Genomic DNA, 18644 nt, shown 5'->3' with positions numbered 1-18644 from the left:
CAGGCCCACAACAGCAGTGTCATCAGCAAACTTGACAATGGAGGTGGTGTCGGATGTGGCTACACAGTCATAAGTGTACAGTGAGTACAGCAGGGGGCTTAAAACACAGCCCTGATGCACTCCAGTGCTGAGTGAGATGGAGGGGGAGACTTGTTTCCCACCCTCACTGATTGGGGTCTGTCTGTGAGGAAGTTGAGGATCCACTGACACAGTGATGAGCTGAGTCCTAGATCCGTCAACTTGGTGAAAAGCTTAGAGGGAATTATTGTGTTGAATGCTGAACTGTAGTCCACGAACAGCAGCCTAACATAATTCCCTCTGCCAGTGTCCAGGTGACTCAGGGATGTGTGGAGCAGGTGAGATATGACATCGTCTGTGGAACGATTAGTCCGGTAAGCAAACTGAAGTGAGTCGATGGTGGCAGGAAGTGAAGAAGTGTCATCAGTCTTTCAAAACACTTCATCACAATTGAAGTCAGTGCTACTGGACGGTAGTCATTGTGGCAAGCGGGCTGTTGTTTCTTTGGAACAGGGACAATAATGGACTGTTTGAAGCACGTGGGAACCACAGCTTGGGCCAGGGAGAGGTTGAAGATCTCCATGAACACCGGTGCTAGTTGATCAGCGCAGGCTCTAAGGACCCGGCCAGGGATTGCATCTGGTCCTGCTGCCTTCCTGGTGTTCACCCTCCTGAAGGTGTTCCTCACGGCATGCTCTGTGATGACGAATGCATTTTCTTCACTGGTGCACTCCGAGCGCGCGCAGCCGTTTGTTGTTTTAATTGCTGCGGCGTCGAAGCGAGCATAAAACGTGTTCAGCTCATCAGCCAGTGAAGCATCTGCATTCATCACTGAAGAAGCTGGTCGTTTATAGTCCGTTATACTCCGCAGTCCTTTCCACAGGCTCCTAGAGTCGCACTGTCGTAGCTGTGACTCTAGTTTTTCCCCGTAGCTCCGCTTTGCCTTTCGGACCGCGCTGCGCACGTTGTAGGACACAGCCTTGTATAGGTCCATATTACCGGAGACGAGCCCTTCATTGTAGGCAGCGGTGCGTGATCTCAGAGCGTCGCGGATGTTTTTATCCACCCACGGCTTCTGGTTGGGAAACGTTCGGATGATAGTTCTTTCTGCTGTGTCGTCCGCTAGTTTCCCGATAAATCCCACAACCGCTTCCGTAAACATGTTGATGTCATCAGAGCTGCGCCGAAACATGTCCCAGTCTGCGTCATCCAGTGCGTCCTGCAGCGCGACCACCGATTGGTCCGTCCAGCGAGCGACCTCCCTCCTGATTGGTGGTTGCTGCTTTAGCCTTTGTTTGTAAGCAGGCATGAGGAAGATGGCGGAATGGTCCGATTTTCCAAATGCCGGCAGGGGCTGAGCCTTGTAACAGTTCTTGAACGGGGTGTAGCAGTGGTCTAATGTCCTCGTGCCCCGGGTGGGGCAGTTGATGTGCTGGTGAAGGTTGTGAAATGTCCGTTTGAGATTCACTCTGTTAAAATCTCCCATAACAATGAGTGCGGCATCTTGGTGAAGTGTTTGTTGATGTGTGAGAGCCTCATGTAGCTCACATAAGGCAGTGTCCGAGTCCGCGTGAGGCGGAATGTAAACAGTGCAGGCAATGACTGCAGTGAATTCCCGAGGGAGATAGAAAGGGCGACACTTAACGATCAAAAGCTCCAGATTGGGCGAGCAAGAGCGTGTGAGTGGGGAGATGTTTGTGCTGTCGCACCATCTGTTGTTCACCATCAAACATACTCCACCACCTCTTTTCTTCCCCGACTCCATTGTCCTGTCCATGCGGTAAACCGAAAAGAACCCCGTCGGCTGCACGGCGTGGTCTGGTATCGCTGGGTTCAGCCAAGTCTCGGTGAAGCAGAGGAGGTTGCAGTCCCGAATGTCTCTCTGGAACTTGATTCTGGCTCTGAGGTCATCAAGCTTGTTCTCGATGGATTGAACATTGGCTAGCAGGATACTGGGCATGGGTGCGCGGTGTGCGCGAGCCCGTAGCCTGTTCCTGATGCCGGCTCTTTTACCTCGAGGCCGTCGCTTAGGGTCGCGTCCTTTGTTCTCTCTCAGGATCTCCTTTGGCCAGGTTGGGTCAGGAGTTAAACATGGTGAAATGTTCGCGTATTGCAGACCAATAGAAACCAAAGTGTCTCTACTGTAGCGGATTTGTGTGTTTTGCATGATGCCCATGCAAGATTATCGCAGATATAGCAAAAAGTGACGAAAAACTGCAAAAAGTGGAGAAGTTAGGGCAGAGCATCCAGCACGGCAGCCGACCTCACTTCGCTGCAGCCCGACTGCAACGATACACAAAATTCACGGTTCGGTTCGATACTTTGGTGTCACGGTTCGATATTTTTTCGATACAAAAAAATGTTCATGCCTTTTTAATTTGTCATTTATTAAAATTATAAATATATATTTTAACTCAAAAGTACAGTTTTTAAATTTAACCCTAACCCTTGTGCGTGTTTTTTATTTTGACAGCGAATACGGACCTGCGGACCACTTATGTGCAGCCCTGGTTATTTAGCTCGTCATATTGCAGCCACAGAAATTCTTTTGTCCATGAAACCATAAAGCTGCACTTTCTTTTTGCCTTATAGGCTGATTTGTCATAACTTCTCCGTTTTGTGGTAAGCTTTTCTTTGGCTGTCACTTCTTCACCCTGACCTGTCTTATTTGGCTCAGCAGAACTAAAATATATATCTGTCTGTGAAGGTTCTCAGTCATCCAGGTCATCGTAGTCAAATATAAATCCTGCTGCTTTTACACACGCACTCACATAAGCTCAGCGATTCTCTGCGCGATCAACCTCTCACATGTTTAAGCTTGCTGCGGGAGATTTCACTTGTCATGTTTGCATAGTAAGCTAACAATTAATAAGACGATGTCAGAGGAATTGGTGCACAAATTATCATCACTCACAGATCAGTGCTGTCGCTCTCTATACACAGTTCACGCGATTGCAAAGTGAAAGCAAAAAAACAAGCGCAAATTCAAACGCGATTTCAATATGTCACATATTGACAGTGGCTCACCGATGCCAATGACATAATTACCCAGCTACAAAGAATGCAAAAGCATTGACATATATTTTTCCTTCCTACAAAAGCCCGACGGGCAGGGCAGAGATAGATTTTGGTAGCCCGACTGAAAAAATCGCTAGCCCCGGGACATTGGGCTAGCGATATTGCGAGCCCTGTATCTGATTGAGGAATCACTCATCTTTGGAAAAGAGAGTTTATTACAGAGAAATGTCTCTTTCCAAAATAAAAGTTATACTATCCGCTTCTTCTGGGAAATGACCTTAACGCCACAACACGGCAAATCTCCGTTAACGAGCTACCCCTGATCGCCCCGGGCATGGGACTAGACGGCCAACACGTTAACGAGCTAACTGCGCTAACACACTAGCTCCCACCCATGTAATTGAGCATTGCTGGCACATCCAACTGTCATGGTCCTGGGCCATGTTGGCCCAGTATTCTTAGTTCTCATGTATTTTATTACAGAGAAACGTCTCTTTCCAAAATAAAAGCTATACTATCCGCTTCTTCTGGGCTATATTCTCAGCAGCATATTAAACAGCTGTCTAAATGACTCGGCTAAAGTTAGTAGCATGCTTGCTTGTTTTTTTCTGCTTCCACTTGTCTTTGCACTAGGATGATGTCGGCGTAAATGTGCAGTCATATTCGTTGTGTTCCCACTAGTGCTTTCAGGTTAATCTCGTTGAAATGACCTTAACGCCACAACACGGCAAATCTCCGTTAACGAGCTACCGCCGATCGCCCTGTGCATGGGGCTAGACGGCCAACACGTTAACGAGCTAACTGCGCTAACACACTAGTTCCCACCCATGTAATTGAGCATTGCATGGCACATCCAACATACTGTTTTACTTTAGTCCATGACTCGCTTACCTTCAGGGTCATACGTCACATGAAAACCAAAATAATTCCAAACGCCAGATCTGAATGAGGGTGGGGGAGGTCCATGTTGCAAGGAGAGCTTAACTTCTGTCTCGCTAGCTTGCCCTGCGCTCTTCCTTCTGACGATGCTGTCTGTGTTGAGCGCTCAGTGAATCTGCGTTCAACTACTCCGCCTAGGCTGCACTGTCGACCCTAGGCGGAGCAGTCGAAGGCAGATTCACTGAGCGCTCAACACAGACAGCATCGTCAGAAGGAAAGTTGATAAAATAAATTACAAATTTTGTATTGTTCGATACATATGCGTACCGAACCGAAAGCACTGTATCGAACGGTTCAATATCGTTACGAATATCGTTGCACCCCTAATAAACATATATAAATAAAACCACTTTTTTTTTACATTAGTAATTCCTTTTGTGCATAATTTTATATTATTGGTAATAATAAATTAATTAAAGCAACAAAACAACCCGAAAAGCCGGATTCGAGCTGAAAGAGCCGGTTCTCTAAAAAGAGCCAGAAATCCCATCACTAGTACTGACCACTCAGTGCATTTTATCAACAATTTTAATATTTTTGGGGAACACAGGCATTTGTTTAAAGCAAATGGATTTAATTTTAACAAGTCAGGGGTGAAACTGTTCACCTCCAACTTGTTTTATTCCATACGTCATCCATCTGTGCTTGGTGCCAAGGCTGAGATAAATGAGGAGTTATCTCATAAAGAGGAACAAACAGTACTGCAAGAACAGACAAAGCCCAGCAGAAACCTTGAGGAGGAGCTCCATCTGCCCCCACCCGGGAAGAGCCTCAGAAAGGAGAGACGTCTGAGGCAAGAAGAGGGGTCCCTATTTGCCTCCAACTCTCTCAACAGCACCAACGACCAGGACCAGGGACCACGACCTTCCCCAGTCCCCCAAACCCCTGACAGGTCATCACCCTCCTCCCCCTCCCTTTCTCCCTCCTCCCCACACCTGAAATTCACTGAGGAGATGATGGAGCGGGTCAATGCTGGGATCAGATCTACCCCCCGGCCCAATCCCTTTTTGTCCCCACAAACCCCCAACCAGAACAGCCAAAGGTTCGCCATCGAGCCCCGCCCCCAACAGAGCAATCGAAGTTACATTGCCCCCCCCCCCCTAGTTCCTTCTTACCACCTTCATGCTCTGTCTCCGCAGTCTGATGTGTGATGTGTGGAGGGTCCGGGCTGCAAGGATTATGGCAGTGGTGACTTTTCCCAGGAGAAGCTGGGACCCTGTTTACTAGAAGGTTTTAAAATCTCTGTACTTTCAGGTGACAGAAGGAGACATGTGGCCTGGTCAAAACACAGAGAGCTGCACTCTAAAAGATCTTTAAACATAGTAAACATAGCTTGTGTGCCACAGACTGCTCCCAAACACGAGGGGACAAGTAATACCTCTAAAACACTTAAGTTGGCTTTATTAAACGTTAGATCTTTAGCTGGGAAAACATTTTTAATTAATGATTTAATCACTGAGCACAGCCGTGATTTTATGTTTTTAACTGAAACTTGGTTGGACCAAAGTAACAGTGGAGCTGTTCTCATCGAGACGACCCCTCCTAACTACAGTTTTATCAGTGAGGCCAGGGTGAGCAGGAGAGGAGGGGGGGTTGCTGTCTTATTTAATGAATCATTTCGATGTAAGCAGCTATCTCCTGGAAGTTTTCAGTCTTTTGAATATGTGGCTTTACAGCTGAAGGCCCCATCCAAAGTTGTGTTTCTTAATGTTTACAGGCCTCCCAAATACTGCACAGACTTTTTAATGATCTCAGTGAACTGCTGTCTGTGATCTGTGTTGATTTTGACTGTGTAATTATTGTTGGGGATTTTAACATCCATGTGGACAACCCTCAGGACAAAGGGACTAAAGACCTGAGTAACACTCTGGGCAACTTTGGCTGACTCAGCATGTAACAGAGGCCACACACAACATCTCAATTACTTCTTAAACAGAATAACTGCTATGATGCCTTCCAGTCAGGTTTTAGTCAGAATCACAGCACTGAAACCGCTCTGACCAAAGTGTTTAATGACACATGTCTGAATACAGACAGTGGAAAAATGTCAGTCTTAGTTTTACTGGATCTCAGTGCAGCATTTGATACAGTCAACCACAACATATTACTCAAACAACTGGAGAACTGGGCAGGTCTTTCAGGAACTGTACTAAACTGGTTCAAAACATACTTAGAAAACAGGAAATACTTTGTATCAATAGGTAACTTCACATCTGAGCAGACAAGTATCACATGTGGAGTTCCCCAAGGTTCCATCTTGGGACCCCTTCTGTTTAACATTTACATGCTCCCACTGGCACAGATTATAAAGAACAACAAAATAAACTACCACAGCTATGCAGATGACACACAAGTATATATCACAATGTCACCAGGAGACCAAGGCCCTGTACAGGCTCTTGGTAAATGCATTGAGGACATTAATGACTGGTTGTGCCACAATTTTCTCCAGCTAAACAAAAACAAAACTGAGGTAATAGTCTTTGGCGCCAAAGAAAAATGATTACAGGTCACCAGAGAACTTCAATCTATACACCTAAAAACCACCAACCAGGCGAGAAATTTGGGTGTAGTGATGGATGCAGAGCTAAAATTAGAAAAACACATTAGGACTGCAGCTCATTCAGAACTCTGCTGCTCGAGTCCTCACTAAGACCAAAAAAGTGGACCACATCAGTCCAGCTCTGAGGTCTTTACACTGGCTGCCTGTCCGTCAGAGGATAGACTTTAAAGTACATCAGTGACCTCCTGACCCAGTATGAACCTTCCAGATCCCTCAGGTCATCTGGATCCGGTCTTTTATCAGTTCCCAGAGTCAGAACCAGACACAGAGAAGCTGCATTCATCTTTTATGCTCCTTATATCTGGAACAAACTCCCAGAAAGCCTCAGATCAGCGGAAAAACTCAGTTTATTTAAATCCAGGTTGAAGACTCACCTGTTCTCAGCTGCATTTGAATAAAGCACCAAATCCTTAAAAGTTTTACTTTTAAGCTTAAATTTCAAAACTTACATTTTAACTACTGATTTTATCTACTGTTCCTTTTTTTCTTTTTCTTTTTAAATCATGCTTTTTAGTTGTTTCTGTTTTTTAATGTCTCTGTAAAGCACTTTGAATCACCTTGCTGTTGAATTGTGCCATATAAATAAACTTGCCTTGCCTATTCTCTCAGCTGCCGTTTAACGATTCAGACATGAGTCTATGTCCATATTTGATCTGAGCTCAGCAGGTAGAGTGCAGGTGTCCTGTTTTATAATCATATAATTACGCTTATAAATTAATAACACTGTGTCTAAACATCTATATTATTATTTGTTATTTAATATTTATGATTTAATACCATGTCTTTGCATGGAAGTAGAAAACTTTAGACGCTCCTACTGTTTGCACACAAACCTCTGACGGATCATCCAGGAACTGTGACGCTGTATTCTGGAGAACTGATTGGTCAGTGGGCGGTGCTTCATACCTGCTGACGTCTAATCTGGATCTAAACGGGCTCCAGAGCGAGTTAAATTCACAGCATAAGTTACTGTGTCGATTTACCCCAGTAAGAATGAACCACCTTCTAACCCAAAATAGTTCAGGCCTCTGCAGTTATATCCAGTCACTATTTAGGCTACCAGGTGAGTCCAGTGGATCCCCACAGCTGTGGAAACAAACATCTGGAGACAGTTTCTGCTGACTTTTGTTCCTGCAGTCGAAACGCAGCTAACACGATTTATTTACCTTCACAAAGGGAACTCTGTTCTTATCTTCATGAACAGCCAGGTTGGTCTTTGACACTGAAACATGAAAGCATCATCATAGCAGTTAGCATTAGCTTGATTGTACTTACACTCTATTTCTACTCTACTATTCTATTCAACTCTATATGAGCATAGTAAAGGTTCAGGGTTGGTCTCACCATCCAGCAGGTCTCTGATTTTATCCAGATAGATTTCAAAATAAGACACCTGCAGATACACAGCCAGTGTTTATGTTACGTTAAACATGTTCAGTCTTCTAAAAAGAAAAACTGTGATTCAGAATAAAAACACTTTGGAGATTAAATGATGCTACACTGATCAAATGATGATATTTCTTTGAATTAAGATGAAGAATCATTTTTTACAGTTAGATTTTCCTAAGATCTGACAACAGAAACACAAAAACAACATAAAAATATTTGTTTCACAAGCAGAATCACCTTGATGTGGAACTCCAGGTTCTCATCCATGGAGTAGATGTGGTCGAAGATGTCTCTGGAAATACGAGGGATGATGCCCATCTGATGAGGGTCATGAAGGGTCCCCTGAAACATGACGAATCATTTAATTAATCATTCAAATAACACCAAAACAAAGACCTGAAAATAAACTACAAAACAACAGACCAACCTCCATTGTGTGAGTCTTTCCTGAGGAGGTCTGACCATAAGCAAAGATGGTGCCGTTATATCCTCCCAACACATCTGAGGCACAAACAAAGAAACAAACGCCGTTTACAGCCGTCACTTCCTCTCAGTCACTTTCCTTCTTTAATGGAATATGTTGCACTGACCTCTGACGATCTGCTTGGCACAGGTGTCGTACACCTGAACCTGTTCAGTGGTTGGGGGGAAGACTCGGTCGAACACATATGGCTTCCCCTGAAACACAGGAAACACACTGTAAAAACTAAAAGCCTCTGTTTGAAAAAAAAAAAGATTTATGCTGTCAGCAGACAGTCTCCTCCTGCTATGAAGAGGTCATATAAAAAACACCCTGCTCACTGACACTGAGTGTTATGGTGTGATGTTTCAGTCTCTCAGTAACATCTTAACACATCGAAGCCAAGATTATCAATGTAAGTCAGTGAGGACTGTTAGATTTCTGTTTTAACAAACAAAACTAGGAGTAAAAAGAGAGTGCTTCTTATGTATCTGCATTTATACAACATTCACACTCTGATGGAGGTCTCACAGAGCAGCTCGGGGTAAGTATGTCACCAAAGGGTATTTGGCATGGCGACTGGAGCAACCAGGGATCAAAACCACCAACCGTCCGCTGGTCGTTGAGGTCACAGTGAGCTTCCCTGATCACCTCCTGGTTGGACTCCTGCTGAGCTGTCCTGATTGGTCAGTCCACACAGGCACCTCCACTGACCGTCCCACATCTACAAACCCCTCCATGCTTTCCTCGTCAGCACGAGGTGGCTGGAGATGGTCTGACAGGTGCCATCTCCAGCCCCACAGCAGACCTTCAGCTCTGCTGCCTCCTCTGTGTGAGTGCTCCCCTCTGAGATCTTCAACGTCCATCAGTTAATGTTCAGATCTTTGAACTTTGACCTTCTTTATGTAATGCGGCCTTGGCTCCCTTGAAAGCTGAACATAAATCTAATTATTATTTTTTTACAAAGTGTCTCCACTGTGATTTTAAATAAAGTTTGATAGAATTTATAGTTTAATGGGACTCCTGATGGTCACATGACTGTCTCAGTTTCTCCTTCAGAAAAACAAACAGACAATACCGAGACAATAACAGATGTTGGAGCTATTTGTTCTTTATTTTTATTATTTTTGAAATTTGTTGTTAATGTTTGTTGTTAGTTTACTTATATTTTGGGGTTTATTTACAAGTTTATTTGTAGGTTAATATTTGTTTCAATGTTTTGTTTGTTTGATGTTGCCTTGTTCAATTAGTCAGTAAGAGCTGTAGGGCCATTTTGTTTCTATAAATAAAGAGACTGGTATAGGACCAGCATGCACTGGGGTGGGCCTATGGGTGTTTTTTTTTTACCAGAGCAGGAGAAGCAGCAGGAAGAAACAAAAAATGGATCTTGTTATTGCCAAACAGGAGGAATTACCACTACAACAGATTTACCTTTATATAAAGAGTAGGGTCAAGGGTCAGAGGCTCAGGGGAGGTAATGAGAACAAAAACAAGACGTTCAGTCTGAGTTTAATGAGGGCTCGTTAAATCACCACAAACCTTTCACTGTTGTCTCGTTAGTTTAAATAAAGTTCAGTCTAAAACAAACAAACAAGAGAATTCAGAGAGTGCAGCTGTCTCTGAGGATTTTTCAATGATCGGTTTTATTTCTACATTTGAAAGCAACAAAGTGCGTTTAGTTATGAACAAGAGAAAAACAGGACCATACAACACTGGGCATTTGGGAATGTTTACAGTCACATGTTTAATCCTCTCACTGAAAACGTTTCAGGAACAGGTTTCACAGGTTGAGTCTTTTTCAGGTTGAGATGAGTCATTCAGTCTCAGTTATCATGATAACAGACAGGTTAACTTAAGTCTCTGTCAGAGCTCAGAGGGGAGAGAATTTATCTGAATCACAGTTAATCAGTCCTCAGTACATCAATGTGTGATTGATTATCAGTACAGTAAAATATCTGGTCTCCATCTTTGCAGCTGTGGACAGCCAGATGGTAATCTGATTACATTTCTTCTTCAGATGTCAACACATTAGAGATTGAATGATGTCATTGATGTCAAACAACATTTTAAAGGTTCAGAGCTTTGACAGATGTTGGTGCTCCATCAGTAAACAGCCTGTGTCTGCACTTTCTGTCAGGCTGCTGCTGAATAATTTAATTTCAATCTAAAAGTTGGTCAGTGCGTCAGGAGCTTGAAAAGACAAGAAAATCAGCTGGACTTCTTTAAGTTTGATGAAGAGGTTTCAGCTGAGAAGCTTCTTCAGTTCTAAGACCTAGCCCCACCCTATCATGTGACTCACTAAGGTCAAGAGGCCCAGGATGTGAGTGGGCGTTCAGGCATCTGGGAAGGATCTCAAAATTGGATTATAGATGGCAGACAGTTGGTGTGATAAGCCCCGCCCTCTGTTCAAAGATGGTTGCTCACAGTGGACATAGAAGCTTCTTTCACTCCTCTTTCAAACCATCTGTCCTCTCTGTCCAAAATGTGAACATTGGCATCCTGGAAAGAGTGACCTTTGACCTTTAGATGCAGATGGACAGCTGAGTCTTGTCCCGTGGAGGTGGCTCTTCTATGTTGTGCCATGCGCTTATGAAGTAGCTGTTTGGTCTCTCCAATGTAAAGGTCTGGGCATTCGTCACTACACTGTACAGTATACACTACGTTGTTAAGTTTGTGTCTGAGTGTGTAGTTAGTGTGTTGTCTTGTGTAGTTAGTGTGTAGTGTTGTGGATAGTTTTGTGTTGTGTGTCAGAACAATGAGTTTGAAATGGTTATTTAAAAAAGGTAAAAGGTAAATGGATGCAAATAACTTTGTTTGGAAAACTTGTGCATACACTGAAAAAAGTCTAACATGCAGTCATTCATTCAATCTAATAAGTGCCATTCAAAACAGAATAAAATCATTGATTTGATTGTGAAACCCTTTCTTTTTGCATTTTAAAATACCACTTTTGATTTGGATGAAACTAAATATCTGTACAAAGGACACAACGCAAAGTTTTTGATTTCTCTCAAAACATATATTTCTTTTCATGTTGAACAGATAATATCTTTAATTTGAGTCAAAGTGATTTGCACTTGAACACGCCAACCAGAAATAGACCGGGACCCATTTTTATTCTGCATGGCCGCTGGAAACATCGTGTCACATCTTTGATTAATTTCATCTGAAAATAAACGTAAGTAAAGCCAAGTGTGTTACAAAAGCTTTTATAATTTGTATTGCCAAAATTGCAGAAAATAACCCCATTTAAGCTGGGTCGACAGCCACCCCCAATTTTTGCATGATTGTAGCTGCTAGCTACAAGCTAGCTAGCTATCCGGCGCGACGTTAGAACTGGTTACCAGCAACCGACCATCACAGTCGGGAATGCAAGTTAGGCAAAAAGCCGTTTTTTACCAGTATACTAACTACCTAGCGTTACCACGATGCATCGGTGGTGGATACAGCTAGCTAGCATAAGTTCATAGTTCATAACATTCATAGTATAACTCCGTGCTCCGCTTCGTTTGAATTTTTCTGGTGAGCTCGCGGTTTCTAGACACAAGCTTGTGTTTGTGCGCGCACGTTTGTCTCTGTCTCTCTTCATATAAATATCTGTGTGTTGATGGCCAGGACCTTCGAATTCAGGAGGAAAGAGGTTGTGGATAAGAAGCCTGACAATAAGAACCTCTTGGAAAGATGGCCAGGTCTATTTCAGATGGAAGACGTATAACTTTTTTGTACTAATGCCTTTTATCATAGTTTGGAAATGGGAAATATATGTTTTGACTTTTTCTTGTTGGAAGTTGGTCTTTAAAAAAATGTATTGTACACTGTCTACTCATGTACAGATTAATGCAGAGTTTCTGCGGGTTACTGCAGTTCCCCTGCTAACCAGATTCATGGTCCAGCTGGACAAGCACTCCCCACAGCTACTTAAAATAATCAGAAAGAAAGGAGGGACAACCAAAGCAAAAACTGCCATAATCCTAGAGTTTCTTGATCAGGTAGGGTGTATATAATTAACTATTAACATGACAGTTAGCATTTTAACCCCTGTATCTAATGAGAATTTGTATCCTGTTACAGTTTTATTTTGGTAACGTCAGTGATTATGGTTGTGACCTTTTAAAATGTTGAAAGGAAGTGTGGGCTTTGTTCTTGAATGAATGAAGAGATTTATTGTCATTATACAAGTACAGAGCACAACTACAACAAAATTTATTTTGGAGACACATTTTCACTCTCACTCGCCAGATACACATACATACATATATACGTATAAACTTTTATTTAGGGACAAGAAAGCATATGCCGCTTTTCCACCGACAGAACACGGTGTGGCTCAGTTCACTTTAGCCCCCTGCGGATGCTTTTCCACCGCCTTTACACCTGATTGGCCCGGGTGTGTGTGGTGCCCACGTGATGTGATATAGAAGCGCTCCCACAAAAGGCTTTAAAAAAATACTCCCAGCAACCATACTCCATTAACTTTGGACCATGGCGACTTCCTCCACAAGAACCAAAAATCAAACCAATCAAAATGAACCACAGACAGAGCAAAGTACAAAAACACACATATATCGCGATTGTTGTTGTTCTTCGGGCTGTGACGTTGCGGACAAAGACTTTTGCGCGCGACTTTTCATAGCCAGATGGGTTCGCCCCTGTTCCCAGTTACATCCATCCGCTTTATGTTTCCACCGCAACAAGCGAGTTCATCCGCGCTAAACTGAACTGCTCTCAAGCGCACCGTGCCGATTTGTCGGTGGAAAAGGGGCATTAGTCACCTCATGAGGATAGAGAGGTGAAAAAAAATTCCTCTCACGCAGCATACTCTCCATATTGCAAAGTAACAATTTTAACTGTTCCTGCAGGATGCTGATGCTGACATTAGGATGGAGTGTATACTTAAATCTCTCATTATCTACCTTGGAGAACGTGTTGAGGAATTGTCAGATGTCTATTCATATTAATGTACAGAATTCACCTGCTTGCTGCTACTACTGCACATTCACCCAATGTCTATACTAATATATATATATATATATATATATATATATATATCACACCCAGCACGCCCCTGCGGGCGGTTTATCCTTCAAGCTCGGGTCCTCTACCAGAGGCCTGGGAGCTTGAGGGTCCTGCGCAGTATCTTAGCTGTTCCCAGGACTGCGCTCTTCTGGACAGAGATCTCCGATGTTGTTCCCGGGATCTGCTGGAGCCACTCGCCTAGCTTGGGAGTCACCGCACCTAGTGCTCCAATTACCACGGGGACCACCGTTACCTTCACCCTCCACATCCTCTCGAGCTCTTCTCTGAGCCCTTGGTATTTCTCCAGCTTCTCGTGTTCCTTCTTCCTGATATTGCTGTCATTGGGAACCGCTACATCGATCACTACGGCCGTCTTCTTCTGTTTGTCTACCACCACTATGTCCGGTTGGTTAGCCACCACCATTTTGTCCGTCTGTATCTGGAAGTCCCACAGGATCTTAGCTCGGCCATTCTCCACCACCCTTGGGGGCATCTCCCATTTTGACCTCGGGACTTCCAGGTTATACTCGGCACAGATGTTCCTGTACACTATGCCGGCCACTTGGTTATGGCGTTCCATGTATGCCTTGCCTGCTAGCATCTTGCACCCTGCTGTTATGTGCTGGATTGTCTCTGGGGCATCTTTACACAGCCTGCACCTGGGGTCTTGCCTGGTGTGATAGACCCCAGCCTCTATGGATCTTGTGCTCAGAGCTTGTTCTTGTGCTGCCATGATTAGTGCCTCTGTGCTGTCTTTCAGTCCAGCTTTGTCCAGCCACTGGTAGGATTTCTGGATATCAGCCACCTCCTCTATCTGCCGGTGGTACATACCGTGCAGGGGCCTGTCCTTCCATGATGGTTCCTCGTCTCCCTCCTCTTTCTTGGGTTTCTGCTGCCTGAGGTATTCACTGAGCACTCGGTCAGTTGGGGCCATCTTCCCAATGTATTCTTGGATGTTCGTTGTCTCATCCTGGACTGTGGTGCTGACACTCACCAGGGTGCTGGACTTGGGGTGAAACCCTCCATGCATGGTAAGGAGCTTTCTTGTCTTTATGTCAGTGGCTTCTATCTCCTCCTTTGGCCAGCCTATTACCCCAGCAGGGTACCTGATCACGGGCAGGGCGTACGTGTTGATGGCCCGGATCTTGTTCTTACCATTCAGCTGACTCCTCAGGACTTGCCTGACCCTCTGCAGGTACTTGGTGGTTGCAGCTTTTCTAGCGGCCTCTTCATGGTTCCCATTCGCCTGCGGGATCCCCAAGTACTTGTAACTGTCCTCTATGTCTGCAATGTTGCCTTCTGCTAGTTCAATCCCCTCAGTTCTGACTACCTTCCCTCTCTTTGTTACCATCCGACTACACTTCTCCAGTCCGAACGACATTCCAATGTCATTGCTGTATAGCCTGGTAGTGTGGATCAGTGAATCGATGTCTCGTTCACTCTTGGCATACAGCTTGATGTCATCCATGTACAGGAGGTGGCTGACAACTGCTCCGTTCCGTAGTCGGTATCCGTAGCCAGTCTTGTTAATGATCTCACTGAGGGGGTTCAGGCCTATATATCTATATATATATATATATATATATATATATATCTATATATATATATATATATATATACATATATATATATACACACACATATATATATATAATGTTCTTCCTCTACACCCCCCCCAATTTTTTTGCACATGTCGAGTAGCGTGTCAGGTTACATTTCACTGTGTGTTATACTTGTATAACTATGCATGTGACAAATAAAGAACCTTGAACCTTGAACCTTGATAAAAGAATACATGGTATGTCCATATCTGTTCTGTCTCTACATGGGATGCAGTCTCTTGATGTAAATTTGACAACTCTGCTATTAAATGCAGTGATTAATGTAGGACAGCAACGATTAATCAACTCATCAAGTTAATATCTTAGGGTTCTGTATTGTTTTCTTTTTTTTCTTGGGCTTTGTGGAACATTTATGAAAATGTTCCACCATTGATTTAATTTAATGATTATGCAATTCACAATCTGATTAGTCAAATAATTGTTCTAATAGTCTGTGACCAAACAACTGTCAAAATAGTAGTTTATTATGGTCAAAGATTTATCAGGTGTGCCAGACTTCAGTTCTTCACTTGTACATTTTGTTCCATATTTTACCTCAAGATATCCCAGAAAGATGAAGCTGAGGAAGAGCTGCAGAGTACCACCATGGCACTCTTCGTCTTCAGGGACAACTCAAGCCTCCTACATCAGCCTCAAGACATCGGGATAATCATTGATGGTGTGGAAGTCCTGAATGAGTTGCCTTCTGTGGCAGCTGGAGTGGCAATGGTCTTTGGACTCTGTTATGCTCTTAATATGGAATATCCACGAGGATTCAGGTTCACCTTTGAGGCTCTTCAAAAGATTATGATGGAGCTTGACTTTAACAAGATGACCTCTAAGATTCGCAAACTTAATTGTGAACTTAACACTGCACAGTGGTGTGTTTGCATGCATGTGTGCATGTGTATGTGCACATGCATGTGCATGTGTGCTTGGTTTTTTTACTTGGTTGGCCTGCAGTGGTATTCTACATTCAAAAATTATAAGAACACCCATTTGAAAGGGAGATTTAAGTTGATTTCATTGATACATGTGTAGATTTTTTTTTTTTTTTACATTGTACAGGCACAGTGCACATATAAACATTTTTGAGTACTTGCAAATTGGTTTAAAAATAGTTTTTATAATGGTTTTATGCCAGTTTTAGACAGGTTGCAGGTTTTATACCAGTTCTAAAAAGATTGCAGGTTTTATACTGGTTTTCAAAAGGTTGCAGGTTTTATAAAACAAACATTTCTCTAATAATTTCTGCCGTAGCACTAATTCTGTATATTACTAATCCTCTCTATTGATTATAGTTAAAATGGTTTGGAACAATAAATAATTTTGAAATAATTGGTTGGCCAACTGTCTTGTTTTTTATAGGAAATGCAGAGCATTTTTGAACTGAAATGAAATGTAAAAAATATAGTTTGAATATATGTAAATCAATTACCTGGCTTCAACACAAACATATTAGTTCATGTTAATTTGGTTCGATGTGAATACATTAGGTTGGTTAAATTTCAATATATTAGCTTGGTTCAATAATTAAAATATGGTTCTATGTAAAAAAAAATCAATTTGGATCAATGCAAAATTTAAAGTTTCAGTCAAGTCTAGTAATATTGTTTATATCAACATAAAAGTATCAGGTCATATCAAGTGACTCAATTTGGATTCTATGAAGTCAAATATTTTGGATGTGACAATTGGACATCATTTTTTTAAATTTGAATAGGGTTATTCTTTTTACAGTGTATGATTTTAAAATTGACAATTTATATTTGCATTTAAAGTTATGAAATATGATTCATCGTGGTTGTTACAGTAACAAATACTTTTATATACTTTATACTTTTTCTACTCGGATTGTATGTTTTTTGTCTGATTTTTGATCAATTGTGTTAATACAGTATGTCAAAATGAAAACTTAAAATTAAGTGTATATGTAAAATTAAAAGTAGTCAAAAACGGCCAATTATACCCTGGACCCCAGAGGGTTAAACTTTTTTTTAAGTAATGCAATAGTTACAAGATTCTAAAAGTCATTAATTACTAGGAAAAGTAACTCAGCTACTAACTCAGTTACATTTTTGATGAAGTAACTAGTAACTATAATTAATTACTTTTTCAAAGTAACTTGCCCAACACTGGTAATAACTAATAATGATTAATATAATAATAACTTTAATATTGGCCATATTACATTTACATTACCAGTGAAGTGACTTTAGTGTCATGAACAACATTAGCTAATTGTTATGTATTAGCTAATCGTCAAACAACTGTTCAGTACAGAAATGAAGCCCAACAATCATGTTTTTACAGTCCTGTGGTTTCAGCCTCAGATACTTATCAAATCAAACAGAGCTCATGTAAAACAAACAGATGAACAAAAGAAATTTGTCCTTCATTTCTGTCAAACAATGCCAGATGAAATGTTTCCAGCAGTTATTATCATGGTTGCTAGGCAACATGAGCAGTGCAATGGAAGCTAGACATCCTATTTCACAAGCATCGCACTTCCGGCCTTCTCGGTCTACAGTGAAGGCCTTATCCTCCAAAGGATGCAAACCCTGAATTGGGAAAAAGCCTATGTGTTAATAGTCCTCTCTGCATTGAATCGTATCTGTTATTAATCTCTGTCTCTCATCCACAACATGTCTTTATCCTGTCTTCCTTCTCTCACCCTCCCTGAGCCTGGTTCTGTCGGAGGTTTCTTCCTGTTAAAAGGGAGTTTTTCCTTCCCACTGTCACCAAAGTGCTTGCTCATAGGGGGTCATATGACTGTTATTATTGTAGGATCTACCTTGAGGCGACTGTTGCTGTGATTTGGCGCTGTATAAATAGAACTGCAGTGAACATGTTTGACTCTCCTGCTTTGAAGCAGCTGCTCCTGATTGATCAATGCAAACAATGCACTGATTGATTTAAGGAGGAGCAGCGTGCAGTGGTTCTGCAGTTACACACAGCAGGTTTGTTTGCACACTAAACAACACACACACATCGCCACGGTGTGTGTGTGTGTGTGTGTGTGTGTGTGTGTGTGTGAGCGCGCGCGCGCGTACTCACCGACACCACCACGGTGTCCTCTCCGTTAAATTTCGGGATGTTTTTGTCTCCGCGGTTCCGCTCCGCCTCGTTCAGCGGCCTGAAGCGACACATCACCTTCACCCCGCACACGCCACCCTCCGCCGCCTCCATCACCGACAAGAAGCACCGACACGCACGCGGAAACACACACAAACCGGGAGGCTCGGCTCTGGTTCGGGTCCACACGGTCCGCTCAGAGGCTGCGATCTCCGGTTACTGCTTCTCCATCAGGAGGCTGAAGGCTCCACCTCTCACAGGTCCACCCTGGACCACCGAGCCGCAAAGAACCATGGGACATGAAGTCCTCCTTCACATCCAGCGTGAACATGATTTAGTTCGGGTTAAAGCCAATGGGTCATATTTGACTCATGACGTTTTAGGCTCTTTAAGACTTCATCGACTTTTCCCCTGAAAAACAAAATTGATACAAAATAAAACTCATATAAACATTTATACTTTTTTTTTTATTCGTCAGAAGGGTTTTTAAAATAAGTGAATAGAACAAAGTTTATTAATTTAGAAATAAATGTGTGATAAGGTGGAACAGTGGTTAGCACTGCTG

At 42.7% G+C, this 18644-nt stretch overlaps 2 protein-coding genes across 3 annotated transcripts in view; one reads left to right on the top strand and one right to left on the bottom strand.

The window, feature by feature from the left end:
• Positions 1 to 18335, bottom strand: part of LOC146557345 (kinesin heavy chain-like) — a 62007-nt gene extending 43672 nt beyond the window's left edge. For both annotated transcript variants that reach the window (XM_085249822.1, XM_085249821.1), the window contains exons 1-6: positions 18062 to 18335; positions 8518 to 8605; positions 8355 to 8428; positions 8165 to 8269; positions 7883 to 7931; positions 7705 to 7760 (exon numbers count right to left, since the gene is read on the bottom strand). In XM_085249822.1, the coding sequence (XP_085105948.1) occupies positions 7705 to 7760; positions 7883 to 7931; positions 8165 to 8269; positions 8355 to 8428; positions 8518 to 8605; positions 18062 to 18193 (504 nt within the window). In that variant the 5' untranslated portion in view covers positions 18194 to 18335. The remainder of the gene's footprint in view (positions 1 to 7704; positions 7761 to 7882; positions 7932 to 8164; positions 8270 to 8354; positions 8429 to 8517; positions 8606 to 18061) is intronic.
• On the top strand, positions 11995 to 16723 carry LOC146557346 (uncharacterized). The gene is made up of 5 exons (XM_085249554.1): positions 11995 to 12096; positions 12221 to 12376; positions 13247 to 13320; positions 15183 to 15201; positions 15566 to 16723. The coding sequence occupies exons 1-5, from the start codon at positions 11995 to 11997 to the stop codon at positions 16043 to 16045; spliced, it is 831 nt and encodes a 276-aa protein (XP_085105680.1). The 3' UTR covers positions 16046 to 16723.
• Positions 18336 to 18644: the final 309 nt, after the last annotated feature.

Source organism: Mchenga conophoros, linkage group LG16, assembly GCF_057382185.1.
Source record: "Mchenga conophoros isolate Kocher_MC1m ecotype Shallow Benthic linkage group LG16, M_conophoros_male_GT1.1, whole genome shotgun sequence".
NCBI lineage: Eukaryota > Metazoa > Chordata > Actinopteri > Cichliformes > Cichlidae > Mchenga > Mchenga conophoros.
Note: the sequence above shows the minus strand (reverse complement) of the source record. Positions and strands in the feature narration are given on the sequence as shown.